At 36.5% G+C, this 23,285-nt stretch overlaps 3 protein-coding genes across 5 annotated transcripts; all 3 read left to right on the forward strand.

Annotated features, from left to right (window-relative positions):
• The first annotated feature begins 3,572 nt into the window (after positions 1-3,572).
• LOC140761725 (uncharacterized calcium-binding protein At1g02270-like) lies at positions 3,573-7,496 on the forward strand. 3 transcript variants are annotated; one of them, XM_073099171.1, is made up of 11 exons: positions 3,573-3,701; positions 3,791-3,940; positions 4,068-4,172; positions 4,269-4,374; positions 5,123-5,343; positions 5,459-5,535; positions 5,622-5,736; positions 5,827-5,952; positions 6,182-6,292; positions 6,375-6,482; positions 6,851-7,496. In XM_073099171.1, exons 1-11 carry the CDS (start codon positions 3,699-3,701, stop codon positions 7,094-7,096), a joined length of 1,368 nt encoding a protein of 455 aa, XP_072955272.1. In that variant the 5' UTR covers positions 3,573-3,698; the 3' UTR covers positions 7,097-7,496. The 3 variants fall into 3 exon arrangements, with proteins under 3 accessions (XP_072955272.1, XP_072955273.1, XP_072955274.1); XM_073099172.1 differs by having other exon boundaries at positions 4,074-4,172; XM_073099173.1 differs by lacking the exon at positions 5,827-5,952.
• Positions 7,497-15,733: 8,237 nt separating this feature from the next.
• LOC140761258 (uncharacterized) lies at positions 15,734-17,066 on the forward strand. Its single transcript, XM_073098519.1, has one exon. The coding sequence runs from the start codon at positions 15,955-15,957 to the stop codon at positions 16,909-16,911; it is 957 nt and encodes a 318-aa protein (XP_072954620.1). The 5' UTR covers positions 15,734-15,954; the 3' UTR covers positions 16,912-17,066.
• A 3,298-nt stretch (positions 17,067-20,364) lies between these two features.
• LOC140761507 (uncharacterized) lies at positions 20,365-21,080 on the forward strand. Its single transcript, XM_073098862.1, has one exon. It carries the CDS (start codon positions 20,375-20,377, stop codon positions 20,912-20,914), a length of 540 nt encoding a protein of 179 aa, XP_072954963.1. The 5' UTR covers positions 20,365-20,374; the 3' UTR covers positions 20,915-21,080.
• The last annotated feature ends 2,205 nt before the right edge of the window (positions 21,081-23,285 follow it).

The raw sequence follows: 23,285 nt of genomic DNA on the forward strand, positions 1-23,285 counted from the left end.
GGACTTTTTCTCTAACCAGCCTGGCCCAAAACTAAGCTAGCCCTAAAACTTGACCAATCTGTTGACCACTTAACCTAAAAGCTTAAAAGTCGTTTAGTATCCCTAATATCGCACATTAGTGCTAATGAGGGTCTAAACCCACCCATGACTCTGATACTAAGTTTGTAACATGTGTCACTCTTAAATATTTATACATCTTATTCCCTTCTTTTTGGGTGGGTCAACAATTGTGATAAATCCTTTTTAGCATGATCCATATGGGGATTATTCTTGGAACAAACGTTCTTCTTTTCCTGTGATGTATACCACTTATTTGTATGGTGAGAAATGTGCATCTCTCTTTCTTTCTTTCTTCACACCAATATGTTGATGCCAATATGCTCATTGCTTTCTCCATCCTCATCTATCGGCCTGCAAGAATATCTCTCATCCTTTTGATGCAAAGCTATGATTCGAATATTATGTCTCAGCCCTGTGGTGATGAAACAATTGCCAAAAGGGAACTAACTATACATGATTATTCCCCTACATCTTTTCTCTATCTCACATACAAACAAAGGAATCAGAACATGGTAGATTTTATATATCAATTTACGTATACTAATAAGAAGAATGCACACCTTTATTCCACTCGTTTTCCATGTTAGCTAGTCTGGCACCTTTTAGGATCATAAATCCTTCTTCTTTATGTTCATAATTTCAAAAATTAACAACTTTAATTAGATCAGCATATTCTACTTTGCCACTAATTAAGTTGGGCAGGAATAAAGAGCTTATCACTTTCTTCATCCATATCCATTACTAAATACATGCCAAGGGAATTACCATCTTCTTCTTTACTTTACTTGCTCTAATGAACAACATAAACAATTCCCATGCACGTAACTCCATAATGTTACTAGCTATATATATATATATACCTCCTTTCTTGGGATTAATTTCTAATCATGCTAATTAATTAATTACTGTGGATAAGTTCTTATAGTGAAGGTTTTCACTTCAACTGAGTAAACTACTGCTTATACTATTGTTGTCAACCATGATGCTCTAATATAAATTCAAAACAATATTGCAAGCCTTTTTTTTTTTTTTTTCTTTTTAGCTTCTCTACCACTTCAAAACAATTAAATTAAAGGAAGAAAAAACATATTAAAATCTGAAATAAGATCTGATAAAATAGTATTACGACGTGCAATGGATAATAGAATAGAAAAGAAAAATATAGCATTCAAAGGAAGATAACAAACTAAAGAGGTCGAATGGCATTTTATGTTATATACTCTATGTTTTTTTATATATTTATATGGATTAATCAAATGTCAGATAAGATAGTTTGCTCCCTCCCTCTAATGTTGCTCGTTGACCTTTATTTTTTATTAAAAATTTTATAGAAGAAAAAAATTAACAAAATTAAATAATTTAATATTTTATCCATCTCTTTCTTCTTCCATCCATTTCTCATAAACTAAAACTGGAAAAAGAAATCACTAATAATTCTGAGATCTTTTGTTAGTGATAACATTTTTATGGCACGTCAACCCCAAAGTCCAACGTTGACTGTCGGGAAATATATTCAACGCTCCTAAAAAAGTAAAAAGCCCAAAATGTGGGTCCCACTGTGGGGATATTTTCAAAAGATCCCCTGCATTATGGATTTATTATGGTTGTAAAAGTAAAACCATTTACGTCAGCTCACTGTGAGTTAGGGAATTTCAAACTGTTATTTATTTTTAATAAGATACATGATTCTTTTCCAAATTATAGGTTAAGGTAAGGTTAACCTACCTAAGACGACGTCCAATGCATAATTTCTATAAAACTTGTGGGCCTTTTCAGAAAAGGCTATGCGGTAACGTTGCAACTAGGAAACAAATAACCGTAACGTAGTCCAACGGTAATTTGATCCGGCGGCTCCTCCGCCAACGGTTTTCCAACGGCTTTTCGGAAACTAACCCTACTTCCAAACTTTATTCACTATATTATTAAAAAAATAATATTTCTTTTTAATTTTTAATTCTTTTGGTATTAGGTTTGATGCCCATTTTGATAAATAAAATTTTATATTAGTTTCCTTCAAACATCCACGTCGGCAGGGAATCCCTTTTTCCTTGGCGCAACGTAAGCGAATCTTGTTTCCTAATCTCACTCCACATCATTCATTCATTCATTGTATTTGGAAACCAAGGCTTCATTCATATATAAGCTAATAGTTGTTATTATTTAGCTTATGGAGATTAACACAGTATGTTATAAGTTAAAAAATTATTACTTAATTTTGTTTTAGTATAATAGAAACAAAAACATGTGCATCTCTTAAAAAAATTTATTTAGTCTTCGTCTAAAAATAAATCATATTAAATATATCTTGGAGTTTTCTATTCTCTCCGCGTATCCGTGACCGTGAGATGGTCTACTGTAAAAAAGACAAATAGATAAGTTTATTTTTTCAAAAATATTAAATAATAAATAAGAAAAAAAATGTTTATTTAGAGTACAAGTTTATTGATAAAATAGGACGGAGCTGGATTTATCTTTTGCTCGTCAACCGGTGCTCCCATCATTGTTGGTAATTATTTCGGTCGGTTTGTCTTAGCAGTCATGGTTAAAGCGATTGATATGAGGGAAGCGCTCATTGTCATCTGGAATTGTGGTTTTTCTCACCTTATCATTTTATTAGTGGAGCTCTTAGTAACAGTTATACTAATTACAAGGCGAATAAAACTGTTGATTGGCTCACGACTACTGCTCCGATTATGGATTAAGTAATTTATTTTATTTTTTTTTAAAAAGTTTATGGAAATTCAATTGGCACTTTTTTAAAAATAAAAAAAATTGTGGAAAGAGGAGATGATGGCATGGCAAGTTGGGATCTGCTGCTCACCGTTGCAAACATACATCGCCATCCCTCTTTGTACGACTCTGGCTGTGATTCCACGCCATCCACCTTAGGGCCCCAAATCTCTGGCTCGTCGCCACGTGTCACGTAGTGGCGGTGGTTATTTTAATCCGGGGGGCACCTTCGCCAACGGGTTTATCTCGCCACGTTTCGCATTCTTATCCGTAGGATCCCCACCAACGTCATCTTGGAAGTTATTTTCACATAATTATAAGTATCCCTCTTAATTATTAATTAGCATCCACATCCTTAATTACATATATATATATATATATATATATATCGAGTTTCAGGGAATTACGTACCTGATACCAAAATATTAAATGACTTCAGGGACTGAATGATAAATACACATAAAGTAGAGTGTAAATAATAATAAAAAGTAAAATATAGGATCTTTTTGAATAATTAATTATAGGAATTTTACACTTAATAAGCAAGTTGAGCGTAAGGTAAAAACGAGGTAAAAGATATTATATAGATGAGGATGTCCAGGGGTCTATAAAGAAAATAGGCAATATTTGGGGGAGGAGAGTGAAACTAACCCAGATAGGGGCCCGCCACCGGCTATGTCCGGTGAGTGGCCTGCGACGCGACCTGCTAGGAATCCCGTCACCGTCTCGTTGTGTTCACCCTTATCCTCTTCGTTTTATATAAAGCGGGGTCTGCCTCGCTACTCTTACCACCACCATAAAGAATCCAATAGTAACTACTATACGCCAAAAAGAACAATCTCTCTTTCCCACCATTTGCTTGTGTTCTGTTCCATTGTCTTCTTGTTCTTCTAGTTTCTCGCGTCGAAATGGTAATTGGGCTCGTTTTCCCAATTGGTTTTTGTGTATATTTTGTTGGGTTTTGTTTTCTTGTGATTGATTTTGGATTGGAATGTTGCAGACGAAGGAGTGGATAGATGGTTTGACGCAGGAAGCCAAAACTAAGCAGTGGAAGAAGAAGGTGAGGGGGTTGGGATATGACCCCCAGCCATGCGTCTCGTGCACCACCTTCAACATTCTCGCGCCAATCTACAAGAGGCTCGATGAGGAGGTGAGGAATGGAATTTCTGGCATTGTGGGAGATGGGTTTTGGTTGCTACTGCGAAAAGTTGTCTCTTTTTTAGTTACTGGGCTGTTTTTGAAGTATTCTTTTTGTTGGGTTTTTTTGATTTGGATAGGATCAGAGTTGCAGAGAGAGCCAATACAGGGCGAATTGGTTAACCAGGAATCAGCGCATCATAGACCGGCTGTTGGCGGATCATTCTTCCATAATTTGCCTCCAGGTGAGTTGAATTCCAGTGTTTTGATTTGGTTTTGAATTTGGAGTGGGGTGTTCCTTTCTTTTAATTTTTGTTTAATATGTTTACGGTGTGCTTCAGGAGGTATGGTTAGGGAATGATGAGCTCGTTGATATGTATGAGAAGAGGTTGGGTGATGAAAATTATATGAGCTTCAAGCTCGCGCGCACCAATAATCGCGGAGATGGTATGTTTTTAACTCTGTTGTCTCATCATCATCTTCTTTTTCTTCTTTTTTATTGAGCATTGAAACGCATATTTTCATCCAATTAATATCCCGAAGCATGTTTGAAGAACATGTAATCATTTTATGTTTGCAATAATATGCAACTAGCTATTTGTGGGTATTTTTTTATGCTTCCATGCCCTGAAATTGAGAAAGATTAATAGGTATTTTGACAGGGAAATGTTGGGACATTCTTGAAGAGAAATTTTATGATGGAAAGGTATTCGATAGATTTCATTTAGTATTAGATTTAGTCACAAGAGTTGCAATAATTTCAATCCTCAAATATAGAATGTAGAAAATGTATGTGAGAAGTTAAAAGTAAGGACCAAATGGAATATATGTGAATTACAGAAAGAACAGATGTTCATATTAGTTGCTGAAAAGATCGGTTTCTTGTACAAGAATGATTGGTAAGGTGTCAGTTAGCACAGGCCTAGTTTGAAAAATAGATGGAGATTAAGGAGTTGCCGAAGTAAAGGGACACGTGGTCTGCGAGAACGGAAGATGACGAGATATACATTTATATGCATCTGAAAATTATGAGGACAAGAACCTTACTCTATCTATTGATAGTTATAGAGCAACGACAGACAGAGCATTTCTACTGTGTTGAGATTGATACATATGCACTTTTTATTAACATCGGAATATTTTGTTAGCCAGACAGTTGTTGCTTACAACACACATACCTCTTATGTTTAAACAGGTCTACTGACTGCTGTACATAGGGACAACTTTAGAGTTTTAAACTACCGAGAGTTGCTCTTCAACGATTTTGGAGATCGTGTTGCTCAGCTATTACATGTTGAGTCAGTTGTTCCTTTCTGGCAGAACCAAAAGAGAAACATTCAACAACAAAGCCTCATTGTGAATACTCATTTGCTATTTCCTCATGACTACAGTCTTTGTATAGTTCGTCTAAAGCAGGTACATTGTCATAATTTCTTGTACACAGATAATTGTATTTGTGTTCCTTTCTGCATTTACAGTGCTAGTCAGAAATTCTTGATAGCTATAGTTTTTTCTTTTTTTCCAATGACAGGTCTATAAGATCCTTCAGTATATAGAATCTTACCAGAAAGAAAATAAGCTTGGTCCTATGCCTATTATACTGTGTGGGTGAGTTATATACCAAGATTTTGGTTTTCCTTTTAATATTAATCTGCTCTGATTGACATCATATTTCCTTATTTTCTTTTGTTCAGTGATTGGAATGGAAGTAAACGTGGACATGTTTACAAGATACTTAGATCCCAGGGATTTGTGTCATCATATGATACTGCTCATCAGTATACTGACAGTGATGCAGATGCCCACAAGGTAATTATAACTTGATTTTATATGATTCTCAGGCCCGCAGAGTAAACAACCAGAACATCTAGATTTGACTTTATTTCTGCTCCCATGTAGTGGGTAAGCCATCGCAATCATAGAGGGAACATTTGTGGAGTAGACTTTATATGGCTTCTTAATCCCAATAACTATAGGAAGCCCCTGAAAACTAGCTGGAATGAAGCTGTCTTTGGAATAATTAAGGTAGTCTTTATACTTTTGAATTTCCATCTTCACTGTTAAAGCTCACCATATTATCTTAAGATAATGAAGTTTATATATCTATTATTTGTTTTCGAATTAATCATAGAAATATTTTTGTAAATTTGTAGTATTTTCTTTTACTTCATGTTGGGTCTCCTAATTTATCTTCTCTGGATTCAGTCTTTTGGCTCTTGTGGAATTTAACAAAAGCTTAATCTTTGTTTTTCAGAATCTTCTTCGAGCAGCTTCTCTTTCTGAGGATAATGCATTTGCTCTCCTTAAGGGGGACAGTCCTGGTGATTATATCACATATTCAAGCTTCTGTCAGGCACTCTGTCAGGTAATTTCTGCTTGCTTACTGAACATATAGGTGTCTAAAACCTTTTAAAGGTGGAAGCTGCTGACATTTTAGTCAAATGCAGTTAGGGTTACTTCGCCATCCTGACGGTCTGAGTTCCCAAGAAACTGAGGATTTGTGGATCCAAGCTGACATTGATGGGAATGGTGTGATGAATTATGAAGAGTTTCAGGTAAAGTATTCATCTTAAATGTCAAGTTTCTCGTAATCAACTTGTAGCAAGCCATAATACTATTAGTATCCTTGGTCACAATGAGAATTGCATAGTGTTTGAGCACTTTTGAGGGCCAGAAAGTGTTTCTTTGGAGTATCACTGGCCATACCACTACTTCTGTTTGCCGTTAAATGATTGACTGCTCTCTCTGACACAACTTGGTAGTCTCAAACATTAGTAGCTTCAGTTTATTGTCATAAGTATATCAACTCTTCCATCAAATGATCGACCATATCAATGCTTTTTCTGATCGTAAAACTTCATGTCTCTCCATCAAGTATTACATCTACTCGGTTTCTTATCAAAACATTTCTAACCTTCTGCAGCAGCGGATTTGGAATCCTAAATCATCGGAGCAACCTGAGGAGAATTTTGAGCAGGTTAATAATGCTAGAAAAACCAAGTCAGGCCCAGTGAAGAAAGCTTTTGGTTTTAGTGTGAAGGATGCCGTTCTCTTCCCGCCAGAGATGGAGAAAGGAATGTGGCCTGAGAATTACTCCCTCTCTGATCATGCACCACTCACTGTAGTATTCTCTCCGGTGAGGGTTCCTTGTACCCAGCTAGTCTGCTAAGCCGCGGTATTGATCAGTCTATAGATACATAGGCATGCTTGTAGATGTAAACTTGTATATTTATGCACAGAGAAGATAGTGTGTAATGAATAGAATACATAAGAGTTGCAAGATACTACGAGAGAAGTGGAAAATTACAAGGTTGAGAAGGAAACACAGGATGTTTCGATTCATCTTACTGAGACATCGTTTTCCAATGTAACAGAAGCTAGATTTTATCAGATGTAAGTTATATGACATTTGGCCTAATCAAATGTGTATATAAAATAACAGTTTTGCCTGTTCTTTGGGTGCGAACAAATACTGAGTCCTTATTTGTGTAAGCAGAGTACTGCAAAACTATGTGACAGACGGATGAATTTTTTTAAGCAGCTAGCCTGCAGTTGACTCTCTTCTTTCATATTTCTTTGGAAGAATATTGCAGGTCAGTAGAATGACTCATGGCTCCTCATTGTTTATCTTTCAGTTAAACAAAGTTGAGATTTGATTCTTTTTTTTCCTCTGAGGACATGATCCTAGTTGACCATGATCTTAGTGGGCTGCCTGTAATCGGAAGTACACTATTAAATCAACCGACACAAAATAATTGTTTGACCTTCATTAAACAAATTAGGCATCAGAATCCCTGACAACTGGAAATCTTGCTGACAAACTATGACACCAGAACTACTTATGAGACCTTGACTTTGAGCCAGAACTCTGCTCTTTTTTCTATTGTGTGTGTGTGTGTGTGTGTGTGTGTTTTTGCTTTGATTGTTATTCATCATATTCCAATATAACTTTTCTTGTTAGCTTGCTAATCTATATATACATGACTGTAATGATGCTAAATCATGTTAGAATCATGTGTTGTTTTTCTCTCAGCTCTCATCCTCTGTTCAAGATGGCATCATCTCTCATAAAGTTTACTTTTCCACTTAACAGAGGTCCAACTAATTTCTTACTTGAGGAATATAATATTCAAAGAAGGATGCACCAATCAAACAGAATACCAATTTTGAATTTATTCGGCCAAAGACTTACATGATTGTTTATAAAGTTAATAAGGGATCCAACCAAAATCCTAATCTGACACACAAAAAAAGAAAAAAAGAAGACAAACTTTCACTATATAAAAGAAAAGGATCTGGATTCATTGACACAATATAAGACACACAGGAACAAACGAAATTGGATTTTGAGTTCTATGTATGAAACAAAAACTTAATAAATTTTGAAGACTAAAATTATAAACATTGGCCAAACTAATAGAATCACGTTTTCCTTAAGACTTCATCAAATTTCATGCAAATTTGAGCTCATCAAATGCTGATCTCCTCCTATTCCAACACGGCTATTTATTTATTTCTCTCTTTCTAATTTTAATATCTCCACAGGAGCAACTTCTTTGACGATCTTGGAGGATTTCTGGCTCTTTGCATAGACTGGTAGAATAATGAGATTGTTCTTAATTAATTTACGGATCCTTGGAGTATATATAAACTATCTCATTTTTATTTAAACAAAATTTCATCAAGCTTCTTCCCCGGTTATAAGTAAGTATGATTAAATCAAGAACGAGCCACTCATTCAATAATGGCGAAACTTGAAGATTAAGAAAGACTCTCCTCCCATGGCTGCAGTAAAGACTTTTAAGGGGCTTGTTGATGTCCCAGTTTACATAGTTTATGCCATGGGTTAGCCCAACCCCATTCCTATGTCCAAAGATGTGAGAAATAGAAATTCAAGCCCATGGAATCATGGTGTGATTTAGGGAGGACGCCATACTGAAAATGCCATGGAAGACTTCATTATAGTCTTAGACGGCATAAATTGAAATTATAAATTAGGAGAAAATATATTTTACTCTCTTATAGTTAGTCCAAAGTGCCTAAAATTAGGATGAAATATCATATTTTTATCATCTAAAGTCTAATTTGTATTATTTTAGATATCAAATTCTCTAAAATTATCTTAAATGAGTGGGGGCGGCAATGAGCCGAATATAGGTTTTAGTCATGTTTGGCTTGAAATTAAATTTGTGGAACTCTAACAAGACCCAAGCTAAATAATGAACTAAAATCCTAGCTTATATTCAGCTCGAAAACAATTAAAGTTAGCTTCGTATAGCTTGTTTAAAACATAGCAGGTAGCATAAAATAAATTTATACGCTAGTGAGTCAGAGTTTTCTTCTCAGCATGACTAGAATGCCACTGGACCAAATTGTCATCACCTTTGGATACGCTAGTGAGTCAGAGTTATCTTTTCTTCCATCAATTTAATTTCATTCAGTATCATCCACCTGTTGTTTTTGGTCTCCGACTTCGTCAAGAAATTAGCTGGTCGACGATCTGGTGTCGGCTCAAGAAGCTTCCTCTCGATGGGTTAGGTCTTTTATGATAGACAAATTTGTAAGAAAGCAAAGTTTTTCGTGATATAAATTCTTTATATTTATCGTAAAAGGTCAATCGCACAACCTTTGGTCAGGCCTATGGATGGATTCTTTTAGGTCCACGGGCCACCTCGCTATCGGACCTGTGAGGGACTCTTTCTTAGAGTATTGAAGTGGACTACTCAGTCCAGGAGCAATCCCCTTGGTTCCAGACCCTAGAGTTCACTTTTCCGTGTATAAGTTCTAGGAGGAGTTATTTGAATTGAATGACTGTAGATTTGATTTCAGTTTCGCATATCAACCTCAGATACACGAATAAACATGAGTGGTCAATCATATATCCAAGAGATGTATTTTTCGTGTTTCAATAGCTCAAAACTAAGAAGTGAATCAATCAGCTTCCTTCCCTTGGGCAGAGTATTCCTACAAAAAAAACTAGCTATCATTTCAACAATAAATAAGACGCCTTTTGAAGTCATATATGAAAGCTCAAGGTTATTTACTTTCTTATGTGCATGAGACTTCTAATGTGGCTTCAATAAGCCAATCTTTATTTGAACTAGATCAGGTTTTGCAAGATGTTTACGAACAATTATCAGTAGCCAAAGAAGATTATATTTATTTTGCCTTCAAATTTATTACCAAACTTCGTTAATTTTGTCTCTATAAAGTGCTCCAAAGATTGGTGATAACATATCACTTGGAACTACCGTTGGGGTCCAAAATTCATGCTCTCTTTCATCTCTCAATTAAAGGGAAAAAATTGGTGAAGGAGAGTACATATCCCCAAGATGAACTGCCAACTCTGCACCCAAACTCCAATGAACTTCATTCTCTTCCACAAGCCATTTTGAATTGTAGATATCAACAGCTCCTCATTTGTTCATCTTGGATTAATTCATTCAAGATAATAATAAAAGGTTACAGGTGGATTAACTCAATCCTTCCAAGCCTAGTTTAAAATTGCAAACTTTGCTATACTACTAGTGTTTCAAAAATCCATCCAAGGCATTCAGATATGAGTGTCCGGATTAGTCCCATTGACCCCCCAGATTCTAGCAGTCGCTAAAAATCCACATCATTTTACCATTAGCTATTTTGGAGGCTTCTTTGATCGTTAAAAGGAAAATAAGACTAGTGCTTCTCATGCAAGGCATTTTGAAAGTGCTCTAAAAAGAAAGCTCTCCCCATGCTAATTAATAGAAGAAGGAAACACGATGAGAGCTCCCCTAACACTGCCGTGCGTTTGACCATCAACAAGCTCCTCGTTTGTTGGAAAGGACTCTCCTCTGCTAATGCGACATAAGAAAAGGCATAAGAAATTATAGCTTGTCTTCTAGATTTTGATCCATTGAGGATAAAGGTTTGATTATTGGGGAAGGACTGTTATGTGCACTATGATTACCTATATAATTTGCTAATGTGATTTCCTTAGTTTTTCTTATCTTGATCTTTTTTTTTCTTTTCAAGTTACTTTATGCATTCTTTCTTTTGTAATCCCTATATAAGGGATTGCTACAATGAATGAATATTGGATGGGAGGAGGAGATCCTAAAAGCATCTCATAGGAGGTTAGGATTCCTCCACACACACACACACACACACACAAAAACTTATTCCGGTCATTATAGCTTATTTTACTCCTCAGTTGGAATCAATCACCCTATACTAAATCCATGATCAAGGCTACTAACATTTGTTTCTTTAATCTGTATTACCTCTTTTTAAAAATATTATAATGTCCAAAATAAGAAATAAGAGAGATTGTGATGAAAGTAACATAAGATAAATGAGGTTTTGAAAAAATAATCAATTTTCTAATAAGTTGATGTAAAACAAAAAAAAGAAAGAAATATTTTGGTTATTTCATATTAAAATTAATGTATATCAAACAATTATATATATATATATATATATATATATATATATTACTACTTTAAAGTATTTAAGTAATATAAATAAAAGTTCAGGGAGCTATTCTGAATTTTAGCTTAATCAAAGAAGTGTAAATTATAATAATTAATACAGAACTTTTTTTTTTAATTGATAATGAGCTTAGACATCATCATTAGGCCCGACCCATCCAAGCCCGACTCGAACCCGCTTGATTTTAATCCGGTTAAGCCGGCCTGAGCCCGACCCACTACTCTCATCTATGATCTATCGCGGTCCGGCCCGAAAGCCCGATCCACTACTCTCATCTATGACACGACTCATAATGCATGTATATTCTTATAATTTTTTTAGTCATGTTAGGTGTTTAGTAAACTGTATATCAACATATAAGTATGTTCTTATAAAAGACAACTAAAATGTCTTTATATAAACCCATTAAAATCGGTCTAATAAGATATAATATTTTTATATTTAACCCATTAATTAGATCCATTATACTTAAGCCAAGTCCAATATCCAATGAGCTAGTGGGCGGTAACGGGCTAGAATATTCTAGCTCGGCCCGGCCTAAGTGATTGATGAGTTGGGCCGTGAACAAATATATTTTTTTAAGCTCGGTTAGTAAATATGTTGAATAATTAGGCTATCTCTCGTTAGAAACAAACCACAATGAGTTCAAATTATACACTAAAAATTTCACCAAAGATCAATCCTTATATTTGGTGGCCAGGGTTACTGCAAATCAATGAGCTACTTATTTAAAAGTTTTGTACAATGATCTGCTAACAGATTCTATTGGACATATGCTTTAAAATTAATTTAAAAGGAAGAGAAAGACCTTGTGGTGTTTTCATTAATCTTGTAGCCAACTTGCATTTATACAGTGGATATATCCTTTTCTTCAATTCTCTTATTCCTTGTTTGGTTGATACAATTGATCAATATGAATGACTAACTTGATACCATTTTTTAAAATCCAAGTTCTGATAATATACTGGAGTTATACTATCTTTTTTTCTTTCTTAGTGAATGCCCACTCCGAAGTTGCAATATAAAGAGTTGACTAATTACCTTATTGATAGCTAATTATGACAAGATGATCTTTCAAAACTGTCAACCTTCAATTTTTAGTTTCTGTCACTTTGTGGAAAAGTTATTTCTAATTTTACTCTTGCTACTCTAACTCCAGAACGATGGCTTATGGATGCCAAAGGATTCCTACAACTATGATTGGCCAATGGCAACGTTGGCGAGGACGAAAGTCATGCGGAAGGTTTCCTTGTGAATAAAGAGAGATAAGGGAAAAGAATACATAATAAAAGAGGAGGAAGAATAGACACAAATCTTTATAAACATAACTCAACTAGGTTTGCCGTTTACATATTTATAGATGCTAACTCGACTAACCGACTTTACTCAAGTTAAGATCCAACTAAAACAGACCATATATTAGATTAGAGTGAACTTGATATGGAATCAAACTAAGTAAATAATTGAATCAGATATAATAAGCATATGATTCAACTGAACCATCTCAATCAGCTTGTTGGCTCGGGCTAACTTAGGCTCAGACTCAGACTTGGCTCAAATCAAATTAGATCATTTCCTATAATAATTATACTATAGGCATATAAGAGAGATATAATTAGCTTGTGAGGAGAAGAGCGAAAGTACATATTAGTTTCCTGATAACTTTGAATACTCTGTTTAAGATAACAATTTAAAACTATTAACAACCAAGTTGTAATCGCCCCTGAACCCCCACCCCCCTAAAAAAAATGTCTTTCATCTTCACCGGTGTGTGCAGGGTGGCTCACCCCTTAGGTTGGGTAGAGGGCCGCTGTTACATCTCTTTATTTCTTCCTTCACTTCCCTCCCATTACCTTTCACCGAGACTCCTCTCATCATCTGGCCAATAATGAAATACTGCTTGATGAAGTCAAAGCCGGTGAACCGGCCGTCGTTAATAAGTCCTCCCTTGCTCCCTCGTCTTTACTTCTGTATTTGGTAGTGTAGTGGTGCTTTAGGTGCTTGTGGCAACCAACCTTAGGTGTGATCGGTTGGGCCGACAGCAGTGGTCAATCGATCGATTTTGGCAATCGGTGAGCTAGGCAACGAGGAGAGCTCCTTCTCTTGCTCCGATGAGGCCTGATAGGGCCTCGAAGAGGGTGCCAATTTGGCATCGATGAGGCCCTTGAGTGCCTCACTATGGCTCCCGATGGGCAACCATGACCCTCCTTCCTCCTGTCCCATCTTTTGCCACGCCCACGTGGTGCCTCGCTGTGGCGATCGGTCGCAACCTGATGTTGGAGCCACCTCGGTCATGCCCGTTCCCTTCCCTAGGTCATCGGGTGACTCCTGGCGGGTGTGGGGAGTTGTCGAGGTCGAGGCCCTTAGTGGCATCCTCCTCAACACGACCCTCCTTTGTCCAACAGTGTTTTAATATTGGCTGGCCACTGATTGGAGGTACCCCTCATGGAACGGTATCGAGCGAGAGGGGAAAGAGCCCCTCCGTACCTTGGTCTAAGTCCAGTTCGATCATCGATATGAAAAGCTGGTACCAAATATAACAATTGGCAATTATAATTATTAGATTAGGACTCTAAATTCTAAGGGATATTGAAATATTTGCCATGAAACAGTAATGGAATTACATCTTTTTTTCTTTTTTTTTACTTTGAACAGAATCCCTACTTATACAATGTAAAGCAGATGTACACTGTCGAAAATTATACTGATTCTATAGAATATTCCTAATCGATATGTAAGATAATAGAGTCAATATGAGAATGCTATAAAACGGTGATGGTAACATATCAAGTCTAATTAAGAAATCATATCAAACCAAATAATATCTCTAACAAACAGAAACTATGATACCATTTTTCTAATCCGAGAGGAATTGATGTTGACGAACAATAACTCTGAGAGAGAGAGCTAGAGGAACATCAAACAAAGGATAATCTAGGACAGTAATTTCAGATTCATTCCACAATAGATTTAATAATTCTTAACCCAATGTTTGATCAATGAATCAAATAAGTGTTTGATCATGATCAACTTTGGTTTGCCTACCAGGGCCATAACTTATCAGGACGACTAAGTCAGCTCATTTGTCAATGGAATACTAAAGACAATTTAGTAGTATGGCAGCAGGATTTTGAACAAATCTTATGAGTAGTTGTTGGCCAGTCATTTGCAAATGATTACATTTCTATTTTTTTATTCTTATTATAAAAGTAGCACTGACAACATCATGTCTTCTGCATCCTCATTTAAAAAGTTTTGTACAATGATTTGCTAACTGATTCTACTTGACATATGCTTTAAAATTTAAATGAAAAAGAAGAGAAACACTTTGTGGTGGTGTTCTCGTTAATCTTGTAGCCAATTTGCATCTATATGTTGGCTTTTATCTTTTCCTTCAATTCTCTTATACCACCTTATTTAGTTGAGACAATTAATCAATATGAGTGACTAATTCGCCACCAAATACTAAAATCTAAGTTCTAATAATATATTGTAGTTATTATTACTAATCTTTATTTCTTACACAAATGCCCACTCTAAAGTTGCAATCTAAAGTGTTTGACTAATTACCTTGGTGATAAACAAGTGGATCTTTAATTTCTCTCAATTTTTGGGAAAAGTTATTCCTAATTGCCATTATGAAATGGTAGGTTCCGTAGATAGTATTTTATTTAACACCAAAAAAATTATTTTTAATTATCATATCTCTAATTTAATAAATTTATCGTACTATACGATTTCAGATAATAATTCAAAATTATTGAACCATCAATTCTAATACCACTTGTAAAGAAAATTAGATCTTAAAGTCTATCTCACATATAACCATAATCAATAAAAAGTTAATAGTGGGTCATTCAATTATGTGCCCCAAAGAAGATAAAAGCATGCACCTGTATATATTTTTATTAAAATCATCATGTAGATTAATCACTCTGCCTTACAAGTTATTTCCCCAATAAAATATCATAATAGGCACCTATCAGTTCAAATGTCACTTAAAAAATATATATATAACTGTAATTATCCTATGACCTAATAATTGGTATAAACTAATAGTATCATGGAAGCGATTGACACCAACCTAGGTATAATTTAAAGCTAATTAAACTATTCTTTGTTGTTCACGACTGAATCCATTTGGAATGGTAGCTAGAGCTTACTGGGACACCATGTCACATCTCTCTTCAATTAAAATATCCACCTCCAATAATAGACAAGATAGAAGTCATAGATAAGGATTGTCTTTTAAGAATAAACATTAAATGAAGACAGTAAACAAGCAATAAAGGCAAGTCCTGTACCCAAGATGATGCCCTCCTCACTGCCAAACTTCAACCAACTTTAACTAACAGCTAAACAATTCTTCACCCAATCAATCCTCATTGCTTAGAAACAAAGTCAAACCATCCTTCAACTTCTGCCCCCCTCTACCTCAACCACCATGACAGCAAACCTTTCTCTCTCTCTCTCTCTCTCTCTCTCTCTCTGATGGATCTCATTCAGAATCCAAGTTAACTAGTTGCTTTGGAGAATGATTGAAGGCAAAAGGATTAGGAGATGGCTTCAGTCATGCTGCTGCAAGAAGAAGAAGATGAAGCCTCTCCTCATGAGTGGGCTCTGAAGAGCATCACAACATCAATCCTCAAGTGCACGAGATGGCAGATAGAAGAACCCAGAGACCTCCTCAATTGCCCTTACCACTACTTCTGCGACAGCACTTACCCAGGAGACTACCCTTCCATTGTGGACTTGTTGGCTCTCCTCTTTGCAGCTTTTTGCTTGCTATCAACTGCAGCCTTCACCTTAATGGCATTCACAAAGTTCACAGCTGCTGTGAAGAGGAAGTACCTATTGCCTTCTGGCCCAATTGCCCTGCCATTTGTTCTACTGATCCTTGCCAAGGGACACAGGATTAATACCTTCTTCCCTCTCTCCCATATGGGCCCTGCGCTGCTGCAGCTTCTCCAGCTCTCAGCTCTTGCTTTCAGACATGAAGTTGATAAAGATTTGCGATACGCAGTCCTCAAGGCGTCGACGGTTTCCGGAATTCTACACGCCAGTTTGTACCTGGATGCCATCATCCTGCCTTATTACACAGGGCTGGAGGTTTTGAGGGAGTCGACGTTCTCCGGTGAGTGCACGTCGTGCGTGTGCAGGACGGAGGCTCTGGTCGTCGGAGGGAAGTCGGTTTCTTACAGAGGATTGTCGAAGACTAGTTTGTCGGTAATTTTCGCGCTGTGCTCAAGAATGGTGTGCAGGATATATGGGGAGGAGAGATTGAGCTTGGTGATCAAGTGGGCATTGGAAGGCATCAGTTGGATATTCATTGCAATTGACTCTGTCTACCTGGTGAGTATGAATCCAGAAGGGGGACTTCTTGCTACTAAAGTGGTTTATAGAATGCTTTGTGCTTTAGTCTTCCTCAATATCTTCATAAAGGTGCGTTGCTTCTTAGCTTGGGCATCAACAAGGCAAATTCAATTCAATTCAAATCATTGCCATAATGTTGTTTGAGGTCTGTACATTCACAAATAGATATGCCACAGTTAAAATTTCATTTGATTCAACTTGGATGCACAGGAAGGCTTATCATCCAAACATGTACAAACTTCAGAGAATACATGTACAAGTTTTCTTCTTAAAAATCAAGACCTTCTTTCTCTGATAAACTCACAAGTAACATATTGCTTAAGCAGGAGGATTTACCCTAATAAAATCATGAGATGAGGTGGTTCTTCTCAAACCTTGTTATATTTTCTAGCTCTGTTATCTTGCCAGGAGAATTATAGCTGGAAGAAATAACTTTAAAGCATGAACAAGAAGAGTAAGACTTGTTGATAGTTTAGGTAGGAGAGTGATATGTCCATCTATCTCTACCTACTACAGTACCAAAAGCAACTGAGTGATTGAAACAAGGCAGCTGCTTTGGAGATACGTAGCTAATATTAACATAAAGTGATGCTATAGATTACCAGATGAGTTTTTCGTGTAGTAGGAAAAGCGAAAATGAGGACATTTAGGTGAGAGAATGGTCCGGATGATTGAACTAGGCTACCTAGTGTCAGGTGCTTTGGTTCCTAAATCTAGAACGAGGGTCTAATTTTTTGAAGTAATTTGTTGGTTTGATCCAATCAATCACAAATCAGACACAATTCCATGTACCTTGTACTTTTTGGGTTTGGATCGTCATAAATTCAATTGGGTTTTCATTTTAATTTTGCTTAGACTACGTAATATACTCACTTTTATAATAAATAATAATCTATTGTAACGGAGACAAAGAAAAAAGTGCTTCAAAAGTAGGTTGTGATGTCAAATCTAGTCAAGATTACTCCATCCTATGTCGGGTGATCTAGTTCTTACTAAAGAGCCGGCCTAGTAGAGTTTTTTTTGCTGGGGTTTGAATGATTTTTTTTCTTTTTCACCCTCCTAGGGTTTCTTTTTCGCCCTTCCCCTCTCTTCTAGACCATGGGCTACGGTAGGGGAGAAGCTTCTCCTCTTGCTAATCTAGCCTCCCTCATCCTTCTTCTTCTCCTCTCCCTTCTCCATGCGCCTATCTTTCTTTCTCATTTTCCATATCATTGTTAGGATTGTCAAATTGCCTTCTTCTAGTAGCAGCCAGCATTTTTGCCATCGTTTGAATCATCTCCCTCCACCTATTACTTCGTCCCGTGTCGATAGTGTCGATCCGCTTGGTAGTGGCATCTAGGTGGAGTCTTAGCTCTGTCGCTACATATGTCTCTCGAGGCTTCGATTGGGCTGGCCTCGTTGTCAAAGTTTACTTCGATGCCATTGATTTGCCCTAATCTGGCCTCTTACTAGTAGTCACTTCCTCTGTCATCCCATTGTCTCTTTACGACCTCACCCTCACCGCATCTACCACACCGTGCATATCACCCTCATTGCAACTGCCACGTCGACCTCACCACTTCTCTCTCGCCACCCTTGCCACACCTACCTCCTTTCGCTCCGACGAGAATGATGTTAGAGGTAGTTGTTGGGCCACTTCATTTCTTTGGTTTTTTTTTTATTCTAGTTTTCTAGAGGGCTTTTATAGCAACATGCTTTAAGATCCATGACGATCATGTTAAAGTTAAAGTTAGCTGGTCAGTGATGCATGTGTTATAGGTGTTATCTCATTTAGATCTTGTATGCCATTTGTGCTTGATACTTGTTTCTTCATATAAAGCTGGTAGCAGGCTATTCAAATTTTATCCAATTTTCTATACATCTCAAGCTTGTAAAATTGGTTGGAATTAATTGAATTATTAGCCTATAGGCTTTCATAAAATAATGTGTGGCAATCTGGCCAAAACTGTGTTGATGCTGATAAACATTAATTTTTTTTAAACAAATTTTACTTGTCTAAAAGTATTGTCTAAGCAAGGAATATGTCTTGGAGAGTTCATGCAAGGTTGATTTCCATTCCAACTCAACCTCAAGTTAGGGTTTCTGGATAGCCCATGAAATTTTGAACCCATATCTAAGGTTTGTTGTATGTCATATTCGACCAAGTTCAAGTTGACATCATTGGGCCAACTTCGGCCTAGGCTTAGCCTGTGTCATTATTGAAGGCCCTTTAGGGCGGGCCTTGGAGTGAGAAGGTTGCAATTAATTTTTGGGCTAATCTAGGATTGGGTAACTAGGAGGGAGGAGAAGAGAAAAAGTAGGAAAGACAAAAGGAAAAAAAAAAGTGTGGTATAAGAGAAAGAGAGACGGAGAAAGAGGAGCAGCAGACAATAAGTGATAGAGTAAGAGACCGCATTGGAGGAAGAGGAGAGGCAAATAATGTTGGAGTCAAATTTCTATTAGGGTGCAAAAAAAATTAAATCATTTGTATTAAAATTTATTATATTAAAAAATTCAACAAAGTATTATGTATTAAAAGAATTGCTATAAATTTTTCTAATAACATTCTATTATAAAATGAATCGCTATAAATTTTGGGTATTGTGTATAAAACAACAAAAAATGGTTAAAGAGGATTATGTTGTGATGGTTAAAAGAATTATGCTCATTGTATGAGTATTTCTAGGTTCAAACCCTAGTGGCATAGGTTAACTGAAGCACGCTAAGTGTCCACCTCTCTCTCAAAAAATGAGAAAAAAGAAAGAAAGGAAAGCAAATGAGATGGTGCTCAAATGAATAAAGGGGTACGTTATGTATGAGTATAAGCAAGCTCGAATCTAACTACATCGATTTAACTAGGGTACCATCACTTTTCCACTTCTTTACAAAAAGAAAATAATAAATAACATTAATAAAATAAAACTAATAAAATAAAACTTAATAAGTAGTCCCAGAGAATCGGTGGACAAAGAGGTGACAGAAAGGGATAACAAGGAGAAGAAAAGAAAGAAATATTATTACTTGCTTTAAGTTTAGAGATCCTCTATGAACTAGTTCAGGGACCCCTAAACTAATTCTGTAACTAAATATATTTTTATTTTTTTTATATCTAATTAAAGTTATTCTTCAAAAAATTAAAACTAAAAAAATAAGACTAACTAATCGATTTCGGAGTTTAACCCTAAACCAAATAAGACCTTAGGGTTTTGTTCAGTAGTCCTCGAGCTCTTTGGATTTCCTGTGGGGATCGAGAGGGTAAACCCATTCCGTACGCAATAGGCTCGGATTTTGGTGTGAGAAATTGAGTCCAGATTTAGGAAAAGGGGCACCTATTTAAGCAGGGTTTGAAGAACAACTCTCTTGCATAAGATTGAAGAGTATTTCTTTCAAAACAAAAAATAAAATAAAATGAAGAGTACTGTCAGTCAGGCAGGCAAGAATGAAATATCCTTTCCCTCCACCCTCTCCTTCCTTCCTCCTGCATGCAAAGAAAAAGCAGATCTCCATTTCCATTACGCCAAGAACAATTCCTTTCCCATCACCACCATAACCAATTAAGCATCTTCTCCTCCATAAATTACCACCTCCCTCGCTCCCACCTCTCCCACAACCAAACCACCTAACCTACATGTCTTCCTCCGGAAAAACCAACGACCACACCCAAAGTCGACGCCACGCTGAGCAGGAGGTCCACGAGATGGTCTCCAAGCTCACACGCCACCTCACCTCTCTCGGCCACGGCCGGGCAGGCGACGGCGACAATGGCTTAGGCATCATCACCTTAGCAGGGGACAACAAAGGCGCGACGATGAAGGCGGGCTCCGAGGAGCTCATCGATACACACGGATTCCTCCACGACGACGACGACGGCATGAGCGCGTACACCAATAGCAACTACCAGGCCATCAACAACTCCATAATGCTCGGCGGGAGCTGCACGGCCGACGACCCCGGCGTGCATGTAGTCATCACAGATTTCGTGGATGAGAGTAGTGATGATAGTGAAGAGGAAGAACGACGTGAGAAGAAAAAGAAGAAAAAAGAGAAGAAGGAGAAGAAGGAGAAGAAGGAGAAGAAAGAGAAGAAAGAGAAGAAGGAGAAGGAGAAGGAGAAGGAGAAGGAGAAGGAGGAGAAAGATGAGCAGTCAGATGATGCGGAGAGTGAGTAATGAGTTAACATATGCTTGATGAGTTGCATTTTTCAATAATATGGAGACTGGATGCTACTAAACTTCTATGCAAAGGGAGAGATTGAAATAATTTGTTAATAATCTTTCACTTAATTTACAACAATCAAATGTTACTTTCTTTTAACGGTGTTGAAGTAATTTGCTAATAATCTTTCTGTCTGATTAAGTCTCGTGTTGTTTGTGAAGGGAGAGATTGTTGAGATATTATTAGTTGTGCCAAATTCTCCTTTACTTAGATTAGGATTAGGATTACTATAATCGAAGTGTCTATTGTTGTGCAATAGATACTTCGATTTATCACTCTCATAGATAGGTAGAAGAGAGAGAGAGGTGATGATCAATAAAAGAAAATGGCGATCGGTGAGCATGCATGTTATATATACAACGTACGTACGTACGTCTCCCTCTTATTTTGTTAGATTATTACCCGAACCAGAAGGAGACAGAGATGATCTTGTTCGAGATTAATTAGGAGATATCTAACCCAAAACTTAACTAATCCAACATAAAATGTCATATTTTGAGTTAAGGAGATGTCAGTGGAAGTATATATAGAAGAGGCTGGGGGACAAAAATCCACTTTCATTTTGGGTCTTCTCTAATAGTAGCTTTCCAAGGAGGAAGATTAATTTTCCTCAAGTATAGAAGAAGATAATCCAAAGCACGTACCCTTTTGTCTTGGCCATTCTATTCTTCTTAGTTACACTATATAATCTTTTCCAACTCAAATTTTATTCTCTTACGTGACCAGTTATCGTGGGATTGGGATATATTCTTGTTCATATCTTTTGCTTCTGAGCTGCTTGGAAAGCTACTTATATCTACTTGTTCGATCCCCATTCTTTAGTATTAGATAAATAAAGCTCAATGTTCTATAGAGTGAATGATAGTGGGCAAAATTAAGGATATGGACGCCCTTCTATAAGTAAAATTAAACTTGATCCTAATTCGGTTTTCATTTCCCAAACTCAAATCACTCGAATAATTATTTCAAGCTAGCTTAATTTTAGTCAACCATTAGCTTGAATTCTATCAAATTTGAACTTATCAAGCTTTATGATTGAATCATTAATTGTTGCCTCAGTTAAACATAATTCTTTCAATCAAAATTAGTGTTAAATTGGTTTCGAGCCTAGATTTAATTTGGTGATCCTATTTTGGTGGATCTAATCTCAAGCATTAGTGAGTGCCTCCACAACAACGCAAAATCAAATTGAATCTTCATAGAGAGTTTCAAATGATGTCTGACATTTTAATAATTTTATAATTATTAATTGTCTTTTAAGCTCTTTGTGGTACAAGTCTTCTATTTTGCTAACATTTTTAAATGATATCTTAGTTAGTTTAAACTAATCAATTTCTAACGAATCTTCCATTTAAGAATCCAAGATTTTCTTATCTTTTTATAAAAGTTTATAGATAAATAACTTATTGAGTTTCAATATATCAATTATATCTCGATATACATAAATGGTAGGAATGGAGATCAAGAGACAATCTTAGAATAAAGCCCACACTTAGCTAAATATAGACAGAACAATAGAAAACTAAGGTATCAAGCAAATAACAAAGATACAAGAAGTTGAGCAAAATATAAAAAAAGAGATAAAACATCAGCCTTAGAATAATCCTTCCTTCTAGCTATCAATGGCAGCACTACAAAGAAGCACAATTATAAAAGACTTAAACACAGAGTATAGCACTCTACGAGTTGGTGTCCTATGGCTTTTGCTATTTACAAAAAATCCAACACAATAATCTAGAACATCTGGAACCAAAGGAATAGAGAGGGAAGGGAAGATGCCAATCTAGGGTAAAGAAAAACAAAAGAACACATGCAGATCAACCAACGAACACATTCGATTATAATAAACGGTCAAGATTAAAAACAGCCAAACAAACCCTTGAAGAGGCTATCCCATGGGGCAAAGGCAATAGGTACACAGAGGGAAAATCGACGAGGTGCTAAAGTAGAATAAGGCCTTGGCAAACCAGTTAAGGCCCAGTGACAAAGAGCGATAGTAGCTAGAGGAGACCCCAAAAAAGGAAGGGATAGGTTGATAGAAGGAAGAGGACGAAGCATAACTAGCTGCAACAATAGGGAAGGAGGATGACCGAGATAGTGGCGGTGCTCTCTCAAGGGGAGGAAGATAGACATAGACAAAAGAAGGCATGCGGGGAGCAGTAGTGCTAAGAGAGGAGAGATATCAATTGGAGAAGAAAAAATATTCTAATATATATATCAACTATATAATTAGAAATTAGATTAACTTCTAAAAAATATTTTTGAATTAATTTAAGAAAGTGCGGTACATAGAATTAGTGAAAGTTTATAGGGTAGTGTATTGTT

The sequence above is a fragment of the Typha angustifolia genome, chromosome 6 (genome assembly GCF_048772165.1).
Source record: "Typha angustifolia cultivar Huaian chromosome 6, ASM4877216v1, whole genome shotgun sequence".
Classification (NCBI taxonomy): domain Eukaryota; kingdom Viridiplantae; phylum Streptophyta; class Magnoliopsida; order Poales; family Typhaceae; genus Typha; species Typha angustifolia.